Source organism: Mugil cephalus, chromosome 12 (genome assembly GCF_022458985.1).
Source record: "Mugil cephalus isolate CIBA_MC_2020 chromosome 12, CIBA_Mcephalus_1.1, whole genome shotgun sequence".
NCBI classification, from domain to species: domain Eukaryota; kingdom Metazoa; phylum Chordata; class Actinopteri; order Mugiliformes; family Mugilidae; genus Mugil; species Mugil cephalus.
In genome coordinates this window covers 19,846,455-19,861,386 of record NC_061781.1, presented here as the reverse complement: position 1 = coordinate 19,861,386, position 14,932 = coordinate 19,846,455, and the positions used below count along the sequence as shown (strand labels likewise).

General features: G+C 46.1%; 1 protein-coding gene across 11 annotated transcripts in view; it reads right to left on the bottom strand.

The window, feature by feature from the left end:
* dachd (dachshund d) overlaps positions 1 to 14,932 on the bottom strand; it is a 93,553-nt gene that overhangs the window by 27,298 nt on the left and 51,323 nt on the right. For 7 of the 11 annotated variants that reach the window (XM_047600520.1, XM_047600528.1, XM_047600521.1 and 4 more), the window contains exons 3-4: positions 14,706 to 14,816; positions 9,809 to 9,961 (exon numbers count right to left, since the gene is read on the bottom strand). In XM_047600520.1, coding sequence (XP_047456476.1) covers positions 9,809 to 9,961; positions 14,706 to 14,816 — 264 coding nt within the window. The remainder of the gene's footprint in view (positions 1 to 9,808; positions 9,962 to 14,705; positions 14,817 to 14,932) is intronic. The other 4 variants (XM_047600529.1, XM_047600530.1, XM_047600531.1 and 1 more) reach the window with 2 other exon arrangements.

Here is a 14,932-nt window from a genome sequence, read left to right as displayed (position 1 = left end):
CCATGAAATAGGACCTGCACATGCCTCAGGAATGTATAATTGGTTGGCGCAGTCAAAGCTGGGGATCCGGTGCTAATTAAATGACTTGTTTAAAGCCTATCTGTCTTTGTTTGGGAGGCTCTGGGCTTCAGAACAATGCATTGTAAATGCTGTTGTCAAACAAACATTCCTGGTTATCCTTTGATTTGAATGGAACAAGACAAAGGGCTGATTTGCTCACTGCTAAGCCTTTGGTTTTTCATAGTGTTGAGTTATTTTTTATTTTTTTTCCCTCTTCTGATCTGTCAAACCGAACAGGACCAGTTCCAGTCAAGCAGCTAAATGGACTGACTCACCGCACAATGCATATGCATTCCGCCGCTGCAAAACAATCTCAGTCCCCCCCCCCACCCCCCCTCCCCTTAATTGCGCTTGTAAAATGCCCCCATGTTGTGTATGTATTCCTCCGACAAAGGTGAGACGGTGGCGCACACACACACACACGGAGCCGCCTTTGTTGTGGTCGTATCAAGGATTCGCACACCGGTCCCGAAAGGAAATGAACGGCTCGTGAAAAAAAGCGCGTGTCACGCGGCGAGACGCTCAGACGTCACTCCGCAGCGCTAATCAGGTATTCATCTTTTACTACAACTGTTAATCTCCTTCAAAATCAGGACGGCCCGGCACGTGAGACGGAGGAAAAAGCTTTAAACCTATTAGATCAAACATGAGACACGGCCTCCGTGAATGCGTTGCGCGGCATCGTGGTACCACTTTAGACAACGTAAGCTCGTGCTTACATACAGTATGCATAGAAGCAACTTCTCCCGCATTCAAAAAAAGGGGGAAAAAAAAACAGACACGCACAGATGGCAGGTTCAGTCAAGGCTGGTGAGTCCTGTTTCTCATTAAAATGGGGGGAGAGAGAGAAAAGGTATTGAGCTTTGATGTAGCCACCCACAGCCCTTCGGTGTCATTGAATGAAACTTTAAAGCTTTTTGTGTTTATGCAGTTAACGCCGATAATAAAGCAAACATCTTGTCTTTGTTAAATACCTGCCGTAAACCCTACGCGCGCGCGCGTATAAACGGACACATAAAAAAAAAAACTGCATCTCGCGGCCATCGGAAGGGAAGTAAACATGCAAACAACATGCAAACCGGCGCGTGCGCACGCACGCACGCACGCAGGCAACGGTGCAGTATGGATAATTGCGCAAAGGTATGTATACACAAGACGCCGGCCAGACACGAAAGAACACATGCAAACAATATGCTTTACATTCCGAGAGCCACGATGATTGGACACATTTCAAGCTCATTCACGTCAACAAACAAAATGTGTTTAGCGCGCCAGGACAAAGATACGCGCACTTTCCAGTGATTCAGGTGGGCAAAGATTTCCTGCCAAAAAAGCCTAATGTAATGTAAGAGAAACCATGATAAGAAAACATTTCTGGTTTGATGAGGTAACATAATTGCTTTCCAACCCAAACCACCGGAGTGTAACATGTGGTAGGAATTATCAAGGAGACAGACAAGAGGTGTTTGTCCTTTAAGTGTATAAAATCTAAGGCAGGCAACTTTTACGGGATAATTTAAAATCCTCGCCTCTAATGGCACGCATTCCTTATGAAAATTGAAAGATCAATCATCTCCGTGACATATCTGTTGTGAAAGAACTTCTTCTTATAGTTGAAGAGAAAATGCTAAACACGTTTTTTTTTTTTTTTTGCCGCCTCCCCCCCCTCCCTCCCCTCTCCCCCGTTTTTAGCTGTCTATTTGTCTCTTTGCTGAAAATGTTAACGAACAGGGCAATAATCAAGCCATATGCTTGCATGTGGCAAATCTCATTACAGTAAATGACCTTTACCAACCAATGCCAACATCCTTGCGCTTGATAACGCTGGGCGTGTAGAACAGGGAGGTGGGGGTGGTGGTGGTGGTGGTGGTTTGGGGGGGGTTGGGGGGATTGGACAATGGCGGGTTTGGTTAACGCAATCATGCACGTGGCCGCGGCTGGCCGAGACAAGCCAGGCCTTCAGGACACATTAACGAACGCCGGTCGCTTCTCTAATTTGGGTCGGAACCAGCCTCACTTTGCATTTGTCACACATCACTCTTGATAAACGGGCGGAATCCGCGTGAGAGCTCCCAACATCCGATCACTTACAAGAAGCTATGGCGCAGAAAGTGCTGCGAGCAGAGGAGGAGAGCAGAAGGAGGGGAGAGATATTACTAGCAGCTGTTACTACTGCGGGTGCAATATATTCAGGCCCAATCAATAAAGCTCCTACAGACAGCGACACCCAAGCAGACAGAGGAATCATTTTCATCTGATACTTAGCAAAGGCTCCCCCTTTTAAAAAGATTGCTTTCAGTCAATGACAACCAGTTGTCATTTGACTAAGGCTCCTGAAATGAAATATATTGACGAGCATTATCAATCACGGCCCACTCTGCCGTCATATCACTTTAGTGGGAGAAGAAGGTGGCGGCAGCGGCGGCGGTGGTGGTGGGGATCGGCTTGCATGTGGTCATCAGATCATCTGTTTTAATTACAAAATTAGCATCACTACCTCCCGCGCGCTCGCCTCCCTCCATTACAAACACCTCGCCGGAGAAAATCAGCAACGCAGCCTGTAGTTTAGAGTTGCGGTGCCAATGAGTTCGAGTGATTTTCCTCGCAGCGACCGCGGCCATCTTGGATTTAACTGCACGTGTTTGGGTAAAATGAGAGAACGCATCATTATGAGGTTATTTCAGACACGTTTTTTTTGTCAGAGATTCTAAAGTCAATTTCTCAAGAAATACCTTCCTTTGTTTGTTCACACCGTGAAGGACATGCTGATTGTGAAATTCCTTAACATTGTTTGAACTTGCTCGCACTCCCTCTGTCTTTATCTTGGTCCCAGAGGAGAGGCTGTGTGATGGTGAAGATGTCTGGGCTGAGTATGGCTGATAGCTCTATTTGGATGAGGGTTCCCATATCATAATTGGGAAAAAGAAAAAAAAAAAGACCTTTCGGGTTCAGTCAACTGACGGAGCGCTTCTGCCGAACACGGAAATGCTCCTCGATTCTTCCCCCTGATTGCTGCGTAGGCAGGCGACGACGTTTTTTTTTTTTTACAGTGTAATCACAGCAAAAGAGACTGTCGTTTTGCTGTTGTCATCACCGTGTTGTCATTACTGTTATTGTGTACACAGTAATATCATTACTCTATGCTAATGTGTCCTCTTAGACATAATCATAGCGAAATGAGACACAGCCTCTAATGCCGCGCCATCTTAACCGCGCCGCGTGAAAACTGCTCCTATTCCACGCAATTACGCGGCATGTATATTTCACAACGCGCCGACCTGCGAAAGCTCATCATCACTGAAAGGTTGAATGTCATTTATTACACGTATCACATTTACACCAAGTGACATTGTCTTTTCAAATTGTGTTGATCTCTTCACTTTCAAAGGTCAGCCCCTTCCCCGGCTAAATTCAACCTGACAGAGAATAGTGAGGAGGGGACAGACGAACACATGCATCACCCCCGCATCAAAGCGCTCCAAATTAATCCATCCAATTAATGAAGAATGAGGCCTAATGCTGATGAGGGGTGACAACTCGACTGGTCAGTTGTTTTTTATAGCTCTGCTCCTGCTACTGTGAACTAACCGCATGAGACAATCAAACAAATATTTCCGTGACACGAGGTTTGTCCGCTCCTCCCTGTGTCTCTTCCCCTCTGCAACACGCTGCCACCGCGCCGCCACTCAAAGATGATAGAACTTGATATGGATCATTACGGAAATAATGTTTAATCAATTCCCCCCTGTTATTGTCATCTATTTCTGCAGTTGTCTGCGTTTGTGTGTTTTCCGGCGACATCGGTGCGCCTCGCGATTTCCCAGTCATGCATATTCAAGTGTCACGCCGATGCTTAACAGCCGACGCAACCGGAATTAGAACGAGGACATTAGACTTCATTAAAAAGAGAAATGATTATCAGGTTTATCTTTTGAAATGTCTATTAAAAATGTGTGTGTCGTTCCTCACTTATCTGTCACCTGGCTCCCATGAGCCTGGCAGACTAATAGAGAGATGGTGAGGGCCAAAGCCCAAGAGAGCGACAGAGACCCATCAAGCTCTTCACTCGGGCTGGAAGGCTGTCTGTCTGTCTGTCTGCTCGCAGACGCGCGCCGTCTAGCTCGGGCGCGTCTGACTCGGTTACCACCGACGGTCCCCGTTCCCCTCAACACCGGCGGCTTTAAACGCGCCGCGCGTCGCCCCGAGTTGTCCCGCGTTTGCTCCTTTGTGTCGGGATAAAGAAAAATCAAAACAAACCACTCCGTAATTGCATAAATCAGACTAGAAAATAATCTGCCGCAGTCGGAGAGGTGTTATGATATGTTTCGCGAAATGGATTTTATTCAGCCCATGGCTACAATCTAGTCTCTCCAAAGAGCTTTGGCTGACAAAGGCTCCCACAAGAGAGCTGAAGAGAAAGATGGATGGAGTTGCCCCTAGACACTCATATCAGGTCAGTATGTGCTTTATCCCCTAATGGTTAAGGTTAGGATTGAGTAGGGGGTGATACCAGATCTGAGCCCGAGGGCCGATGTTCTGTCTAGAGAAGCAGGAAGTTGCCACCATCCTCCATCATGGCCCACATTCAGCTGCACTGGGCCACCAGCACTAGCGCTGCTAGCAGGTTGGAGCTCGTCGCTAGCTAGTTGGACGTGTCCTTCCACCCAGAGAGCTTTATTATTAGAAAGGACATAAACAGACTAATTAAATCGCAGCAGTGGAGCTGGGCTGACAGCTGGCGCAGAGAGTGTGACCAAACAGATCCCTATCAAAGTGCAGGAGCTGTGTCTCTATATGTGTCCTGCTTTTTTGCGCGCGCGACTCTGTCTGTGTCTGCTAACGTGCATCCCTGTACGTTCCGTGAGTATAACAATACGTAATGTTCATTTTACTATTTTGGATTTACGGTCAGTTCGCCACAGATTCACCCCCCCCACCCCAGTAATTTCATTCATACGCAGTGTCATCTTAATATCTTATTTATCGCTCTATTGCAAAGCACACTGACTCATTTATATGGTTGAAAATAGTACAAATGCTATCCAACAGAGCAGTAAACACTCCAGTAATTAGTGCATGGTCTCCAGGCTGACTCCTCTCAGCTCCGCAACATGGCCAAGCACGGACCCCATATAGAGAGGAGCCTAGTTATGCATTGATCTCGGAAAATTAAGGCTAACTGCCCCAGATTGCGGCGTCTTGATGTACCTTCTGGATGAGCAATGTACTGTACTCGTATTGTTTGTAGAGTAAACAGGATGATTTTGACTCGCTGTGCTTTAAAATGAAGACGTGCTGAATAATTAATGACCCCTCCCTCCCTCCCTCCCCCCCATCAATGTGGCGTTATCTGTGTTCGCGCGAACGCAAAACCACTGATGATGAGAAAATATGGTTTTAACAAGTCAATAATGGCGAGTGCAACAAGAACGGCCTAATCAATGATGCTGCAACGTTTGCAAACAAGGACTTGAATTATAACGCCAATAATTGATCTCTTCCATTTTTTCCTCTCTCCTTCATGTGATGTCATTGTTTATTGATCGCTTCCTGCCGGTGAGGGATGATGGGAAGTTTCAGAGTTTGTTTTTGCTTTGACTTTTGCCCCCCCCGCCCCCCTCCCTCCAAACACACATAGACAAGCGCGCACCCTCCGCCGTTGCCGCCGCCGCCACCGTCGCCACCCACCCCCTTCCTACATTTGAAATTTGCAAGCTGTAGCACCAGCTTAACCAAAAAGGATTAAGTCCCATACCCAACTGAGAACACAGATAATGCTCAGTAATTGGTAAAAAATGAAGATGAATGGGACAGCTAGATAAGGACCAATTAGCTGCTGGGAGTGTACAGCTGTGGTCTCCTCACAGAGCGCTCTCAGGGGCCAAGGCCCCCTCTTTCTCTCCGTCTCTCACGCGAGCACGCACTCACACATCCGCGCGCGCATGCAAACATACAACCGCGAGGGTAGGGATGCAGAAATTAGCCTGATGACCCTGGGAAGAGAGAATGATGCTTCCTCATCATCTCAACCAGAACCTCTTCGCTCAACTCTCCGTCAGGCAACACTCCAGGTACCTGTCACCACCCATCCAACTTCAGCCTAGCATGTGGCTTTCCACTCCCTGTCGGGCGCAGGCGGCCCTGGACTAAAGCCACAGATGCGAGACAAAGGGCTTCCAGGGTTCCTGGCGGAGCTGCGGAACGTAAAAATGCTTCGAAGTTGCAGGTTTAGCGTCGGTTTAAAAACGCGACGTCTCGAGGTTAGCGGGGGGCCGCTGCGTCGTCTCGTCCCTTTTTTTTTTTTTTTTTTTTTTTTTTTTTTTTGCCGCGGTTGTCTCCACGCGAGTTGTTTGGTCGGCATGTCCTGGCATCATCTGGCTGATGACAGTGGAATTCCCATATCTAATTACAAACAGGATTTCAGCTCCATTAGAGTTGTGTTGCGAGGAGTCAGATGAGTGGCAGGGCAGCACCCAGTGGCCAAAAAGGATACAGAGGGGGGGGGGAAAGACAAGAGAAGGAAGCGAGACAGAGAGAGGAGGAATGGTGAACCCTGACTTATCTTTTTTTTTTTTCCTTGCTCCTTTTCCGCAGCTCTAAGAAACACTTTATTTTCCTTCTGCGGACAGGAAAAAAAAAAAACAATCCCTTCTCTTGAAATTGGCAGGTGTTTGTTAGTGGGCAGCTGACAATATTTTTTCTCCCAGTAATGAAGGTTGCGGCTGGGGTCAATGCACTGGGAGGGAATGGTGGGCTGTTTATCCCCCTCAAGGCCAAGCGCCACACGTGTTTTGCTTGGTCTGTGATCTGTAATTGTGGCATTTCCTGAGAGGCGCAGGAACAATCCACATTGTGCTTTGAGAGGGCTCCCTCTGCCCAGCCGAAAGAGTGCGAAGGAAAATCAAAGAAAGACGCCCCCACACAGCTCTCAGCCTGTCTCCCTTTACAGTTTCACGTCGCTTTATCTCAATGTTTCCCTCTAACACCATCTTTAAGCAGTTTCCCCCCCTTCACACAATTCTTTATATACCGTTACGTCGTCTCTTTCTCTCTCTCTCTCTCAGGATGTTTGGTTTGGAGTTGAACTGGCTGTTTTTTCCCCCTTATAATTAATAACATCGATGCAAACAGGAAGGTCTAATTGTGATGAATATTTAATGCGAGGGAGAAACATTAGCCTGTTCAATTTACATCAACACAAAGACAGCGGCGGGCAATCCAACTCTACAAACAGAACAGAGTGTCCTTCACTGGCTGGCTCTGCTGTGCTTTGCTTTAAGCGCCTCACAATACAAGATCTGCTTCAGACAAACATTGAGATGAGGCACCTGTATTTCAGCCCGAGGAGGATTTTTCTTTTTTTTTTTTTTCCCCCATTAATTTATTTATTTTTTTCAATGGCTTTATGTAGTAGCTCTTCCTGATTAAATGGATCTATGTCCTTAGTGGTATAATCAGAAGCACGCTCATTATCATATCAATTCCTATCGTGGTTGGCAACATAATTTGTGTAAGTAAACACATCCGTTTGTGCGGGTCTTAGTTTAAGCTGGATGATTATAAAACGCCGGTCCGTTTCCTCGGAGCAGCTGCGGTCTGGGTCTGTTAAAAACAGCATGAAGTCATTCCCCAGTCAGCACTCTGAACAACAGTCCAGTCCCAACAAAGCTGCAGCCAAACGCAGTTCCCCCCCGTACGCACGCTCCAGTCTCAATCAGTCAGGTGATTTATATGTTTGGATTGCGGCGCTCGACATATTAGGCGTTCACACTCCAAAATAGACACGAGTTAAAAACGTACGGAATGTTAATTCTGTAATTGAGCTTTCTCATATTTGTGAATAGAAAATAATAAAAATAAACTTGTGAATAGACGTGCTGGATGGAGAAGAAGAAGAAGAAGAAGAAGAAGAGCTGCTGCTTTGCTGTGCTTCCTGCCTCTACAGTACAGAGGGCCATATATCTCCGGCGTATTATCAGGATGACTCCTGCTGGCCACCCTGTCACAGGAGAGTGCTTGATATAAACAAGAGATTGCTGCGACACCCAGTAATCAATATTAGGATGGTTTCAGTACCAAACATCATTTGTCTCTGCGACCATTCCTTTGACCAAACGAAGCATTAATTCAAATCATAAATCTGAGCTGATTTAAATCCGAGGAGAGTGAGGGAGAGAGAGAGAGGCCCCTGTCTGACTGCCTGCCCCTAATGATTTATTTTCTACATTTCTGCGAGCGAGAGATTTGTCCATACTCACTGACAGGTCACCTTCAAACGCCAGTGGCAGACTGTTCATCACCATGCAGACGAGCATCTCATCGCTGCGAGTAAATATTAAAGGAAAAGAATCCAATTGATTGTGGATGGGGCCGAGAGGCGTCACTGCCATATATTTCACTCAGGGAGCTAATGCTGTGGCCCGTGCACCTAGAACTGCTCCCCCTTGCCAGAATTATGATTCTACCGGGAGCCTGTGTGGCTGGCTGTGGGCTCAAGGTTACAATTTAAATTGTAAAAAGATAAAACAGTTTCTTATTAGCTCCATTGCCACAGCCTTGCTGTTGGTACTCACATTTATCTTTATTTCCGTGACCTCGCAGGCTCGTATTCTCTTTTTTACACACTCCATTCTCAGGGAGTGATGACCTCACACTTTATGCATTTTGCATTGTTAAATCTGCTTAGAAACACATCCTGTTTTCATTTCGCACACCACGAGCTCCACGGTGTCAAGTGTTACCGTAGAAATGTATTCAGGACTCGAGCAGTTTATTACAGTAAGTGAATCAAAACCTCAATTTAGCAAACCCAAAGCTGCAGGGATTACATTTGGTTTATAATTTGGAACGGGCTCATGAATCCGCACTAACATACATTATCATTCTCTTTAATACGCTAAGTGGTTGTGTGTGATGTTGCAAGAATCCTTCTGCATTTTAGAGCTAATAATTAATTGAAATGGCACATAGTGAAAACCCAGTGGTCTCACAGCAATTCAATTAGACCTTGTTAAAAGCTGTTAGCTTTGGGAAACTGTGTTCACGGTTTCATTTAGGTATTAAGACTTTTTTTTTCCTTTTCAACACTTCAAGGAGAAAACACGGTTCAGGTGACTATAACTGGTGCATACAAACGAAGCAAAATCAATACTTTACCTTTGTTTAGACACTAAGGAAACTCCTTTAACTCAGCGTAAGATGTTTTTTAGTTTTAGCCTGCGTATTTGTTTGACTGTTTCTTGATTCGGGTTGATAACAAGCTTTGTGTGGTTCCTAAATGTTTCTTATTGAATGTATCTGTGTAGAATATACTCACATGAGCCTCGACATGCTTTAAATTGTGATTATTTTTGGCATTTACGCTAGCAGGAAGAAAACTATGGATGTAATGGTTAGATGGCTTCCAAACTGTTCCAAACGTGACCACAAACGTCCTGGAAAACGTGACGTTTTTCTGCCCTGGTGCAAACAAAACTTGATTAATTTCACTCAAACCTTTTACTTACTTATAAAAATGTACTGTTTATTAAAAAAAATCTTCAGTAGTATTCCTAATTATCTACATTTTCTTTTACAGCGGTGGATTGAGATTCTGTGCGTGCATATTTTCTATTGTTTAAATAGCTTGTAAATTGTGATGTTTTGCGCCCACATAAGCTAGTCTGCAGCTTGCACTGCCTTCCATTAGTGCGGATGTGTTCGCGACGACGTGTGTGTGTGTGCGTGCGTGCGTGAAGGGCATCCTCACCGACACTGGAGCTGAGGTCTCCATTCTCTCCGTCGGCCCCGTGGTGGTTGGCGTTGCCGTGGTAGCCGCTCATCGCCTCCAGCTTGATCTTCTTGACCTTCATGGCCTCTGCGATGGCTGCGTTGGCAGCTGCCGCCGCCGCCGCTGTCAGGCCTGGAGAGGGGAGGCAGAGGAGACAGAGCTCTTACACACCGCTACATGTCTGCTGGGGCTGAGCCACCGCACCTGCGAAACCTTTCAGAAAACCTGCCCCGGCACATACAGAAAAACAAAGGGAAGGGGCTTCTGAAATAATAAAACAATGAATAATTTTATACACTACGGGGAATGAGCCCCTGCGAGAACGTGACGTGGTTTTTCATCTTCTGACAGGGGATATCTTCACAGCAGGTTATCATGCTGATGAGATGGATCCCTGTGTGTGTGGCAGCCTATGATTTTTATGAATGTTTCACAGACTCCGGCATTCCTCGGCACTATATTGATGTATTTGTCCCTTGATGGGAACAGATGCAGTCAAGATAATAGTGCATGATGCAAGCACTTTGTGTGCACAACTCATAAAACACAATGCATGTGTATGTATAATAGAGGTATAGTGATACCGAGTGACACGGGAGGGGGCAGGAAAGACAAAGTAAAACAGTAAGTAAGGGAGGTTTCGACATGTGAACAAATACAGATAGAGAACTCTCTTCTGAATCTGGTTATTCGGAATATTTTAATAATACTTTCTAATGTATTTTCATCAGATCTAATCGTCCTGAATAATGCCTGACAATGCACCAAGGATACGTTTTAAAAAATGTATCGCCTAGCTTTGAGCATGAAAGAAATGACAGCGGAATATGATCCATAAAAAATCTAAAAGAACTCATCTCAATTACTTTTTTAAAAAAAAAATAGGTATCCTAAGAGGCGAGACTTTGATAAAACAACAACTTTTAAAGTCAGATATGAAAATCAACACTTTAAAAGGTGATTTTCCACAGTGACCTTCTTGCCTCTGCGCTCGCCGATTAATCTGCGCAAACATTTCTACCATTATTAATGGCGGCTTTAATATTATAATGCAGCATTTGTAAGACGCTGCTCTGAATGGATTTCATTGAGAATTTTACATGGATTCTCCTCCAAGGCCCAAGGCGGCTGTTCCTCTGTGAAGACTAAATCGCTATTGACGTCGCATTTTAAATAATCATTCAGATTTTTTCACTGCAATCGCCAAAACCTCACTGTTCAGGCAATATTTGACACCCTCGACCCAAAAAGAAGCTGATACGATTGATATAGTAAGTCTGAGATTGTGGACGTACATACGCCGAGCGTACTGCAGAGATCATAAAGCACTGGTTTGTCATTGTGGTAGTTCCAGGGTCCTGGTGTATCGAACGTGACTGAAATCTTTATTCATGAGGCTGGTCTCAAACAGCAGGGACAGATAGCACTAAAGCTCCTCTAGGCCCGGCGTGTCTCAGGAGAGACCCTAGCGACTCTACTTCCCCAGCCCCGGCAACAAAATCAAAGATGTACGGCGGGAAAAAGATATGTTCCTATTACGGGAATCACTCACGGCCCCCGGTACAGTATATCACCTGCCCTTTTACAGGAGCCGCTTGTGCTTGATACGCGGGTTTCGGCGTACGCGTGACGCAGAACAAAGCGGCGTCTGCGTTTATCACCGCTGAGCTGTCACGTCTCCGTGATGGGACTCAAAGCGGCTATTAGCCACGCGTTTGAGGGAAGACGCGAGTACAAGGAGAGGTAGGAATCAAACATGTGGCTCTAACAGATACACGGAAGCGTGCGCAGGCACAAACACACGCCGACAAACCGTGCGCACGGGAGCGCGGCCCCCGGCCCGGACACCCTCTCCCCTCGTCCCCCAGCTGATAGGCAGATGGCGAGAGTCACTCCGAGCCGCTGACATGGAGGTGCATATAATTTAAAGCCTTGTTTGCATCTTAAAATACATCAGTACCATATTGACGTACAGTATACATCATGTCAGCCGGGGCCCTCTCGTTTGCAATGGGCCCTGGCTACTGTTCCATATGCATAGGCAGAGCAGGAGAGAAGGGGGGGGAGGGAAAAAAAAAAAAAAAAAAAAAAGCCATTGCCTCATAAGAAGGTGATACTTCTCCACATAATGAATGTGGCCTCTGCCCAGTCTGAAGGTCAGCCTTCATTTGTGTATAATGGGCAAGAGTCAACTGTTTTCCAAATGAGACGTATGCAGAACAGACTGCCGAGTAAATATTGAAATCACCTCTGGGCTGTTTGTGTGATAAATTCCCCCCACAAATCAGGTGCCGCTCAAAGGAGTGCTGCAGTGGAGCTTTCTGATGCTCTCTAACTTGTAAGAGCACCGTGGTTTATTGCACTGCAGCCTCCCCGTCCTCGCCATTTATTTTTCTTTAGCAGGCCGGACTAAACTGCCGTCGGAACTATAAAACAAAGGGGGGAGGGAAAAAAAAAGAAACGGGAATTAATCCATGTAGAAGGAGGACGCAGATTCTGATCAAACCGCACAGTGAGTAAATAAAGGCTGAGACATTGATTTGAACTCGGGCAAAACAGACGGAATGATCACTTTTCCATTTGTCATTCGTCGTCCCCGTCGCAGCCTCCAACCCGTCTCCGGCTAAGTGACAGGCTCCATAAATGGAAATCTTTGTTCTGATAATTGTTCCATTTCGTCGGATCAATTGTCACGTGCGCATAACGCACACCTCAACGCAACCCGGACGTAATGAGGAAGCCAGGGAGATGCCGGTGCCCAACAACAAGTCTATTAAGCTACTAGGAGTCTGAGCGTCAACAAGACCAATCCCGCTCAGTGCTAATCTGCATTCATTACTATGCAAACAAAACAATCCAGCCTCATATATTCTTTCAAAGTCACCTTTAGATTCAGACACTTTTCTCGTATGGACGTGCGGGCAAGTCGGAATCCTCCCGAGCACAAAACAAACAGCGCATCGCGGTCGCATGTAGAGAGCCACACCGGCGAGAGGACGGAAAAGGGAACATTTCGACAAATAGAGAATAGCATGGCACTGTCACATGGGGAGCACAAAACAGCAAATAACAGAGACAAGGTCTGATGGTAGCCCTTGGAGCAGCTGTCATATTAAATAATAATGAAGGATCTATTAATATGCAAAGGAAGCAGCAGCCGACTGGCTTAACGCTGTCATGCCTCTGCATATTGTCAGGATCTTCATCATTAATTAACATGCTAGCTGCCCCATACCTGCGCCAATGTCAGAACATTCTTACAACAAACACCCCAATGCCTGTGCCCTCCGCAACCAACTCGTATAATTAAATTAAAATCAGATTAACTCCACATCAGTACACAAAAGACGGGACTTTCACGACTTTCTCTAGCAGCGGTTTACAAAAAAAAAATTAAAACACCGGCGCTTATCTGTCGTGTTTTTTGTTCTGCTCCCTGTCTGCACCACGGGGCGACAATGAAAACACACTTTATTTATCGGCCGAGCGGGACAAACAGAGGAGGGGGACGCTCCACGTCGACGAGCGCGGGCCGCCTAATTTTACGCATTGACTGGTTGGCGCGCGCGGCCAAGCGACGTCGAACTGGGGAACGGGAGCGACGCCGCTCTGAAGGTACACTAAACCACTTGAACTGCGCCATCCACATCATGGCAAATTTAGTATCAATTACCGCGCGCGCTAACCTTATGACGAGCAGCCGGCTCAAAGAGGAGGAGCGGAGACACAAAGAACTGACACTAAATTACCCGCTGCACATATATTGGATCTATTTTAAAGCAGCTTGAAGTAGAGTAGATGATCCACTCCGCGGCAGACGATGACATGCTAATTGTACATTAACGGAGTATAAATGTTACAATATGTCTCCACTTGTAAAGCGGAGCCGGCGCTCTGCGTCGCCGCCGCCGTTCCGCACAAGTGCTCGTACAGTAAGGCATTAGAAAATATTGTTCTTATCAGTAAAGTACAGGATGCACCCTGGGAGGTAGTAGGTGACATTCATTTCTCTAATGGTAAATGCAGTACTCCTGCGTTATTCAAAGGGTTCAAGCCATATCCAGGACATAAATGAATTATATTGAAGCTGCTGCTTAAGTAGTGACCAGAGTGTGAGTGGAGGCTCCCTCTCCACTTTAAAGGAGATGTCATCTCAGTGTGGTGTCAGTCCACAGCAAATAATCCGATTTGGGGGCCAATCTGCCTGTAATGCATCAGCAACTGGAAAGGCTCCAGCGTAACCCCTCCTCCCGCCCTCACACACACACACACACACACACACCGCCCCATCATCACCCCCCTCCCTCCTTCCCCTTCCCCGGGGGGCACGAACGCAAGCATGCACACCTTCAAGCACTTACACGTACACACATGTGCTTTCACACACATATGAGGGTATTTCCTTAAGTGGGAAAACTAAGCATATTAAGATGTCCTTTTCTAAATGGAACTGGTGTCAAGGGCACGGATACATATGTTAACAGTGTGTTTCACATCGCCTCTTTGGTCGCGTTGAGCAGCGAAGCAGACGTCTTGGTGTTTTATACTTCAACACAGTCATTGATTTTATTCTCATGCCGTCTGATGAGCCTAACGTCAAACGCGAAAACGTCTCGCTGATTGCGATTTTTCAACGACCGGATCCCAGAAAACAGTGCAAGTGCAAAAAACAGGAAATTAATTGACGACGACACGTCCATCACGAGCCGGTTTTCGATTGATAACCAGCAACTGCGGGGGGGGGGGAGGAAAAAAAAAAGCATCATACAGTGCAAGTTTTCACAGTAGCACGTCACTTCCCCCTCGTGGGAGCATCGGAGGGAGAAGTGACATTAATGCTACTGTGAACAAAACATTTCATGCTGCCCAAATTTACCAGTGCAGTGGCTTTTTCGTGGAGTCTCGAAGAATTGGTGAAGCCTTAGGAATGAGCCGTCGGCCCGTATTCCATCTGTGTGTGCAGGCGCCAAGTCATCTGAAAAATGAACTAATATGACATGACATGATAGTGTAACTATCGAAGACAGTTTCTCAGTGACGTTGTTATTTCTTTTTTTTTTTTTTAAAATCATCAATCAGAACATTTGGACATGGCAGGGAAAG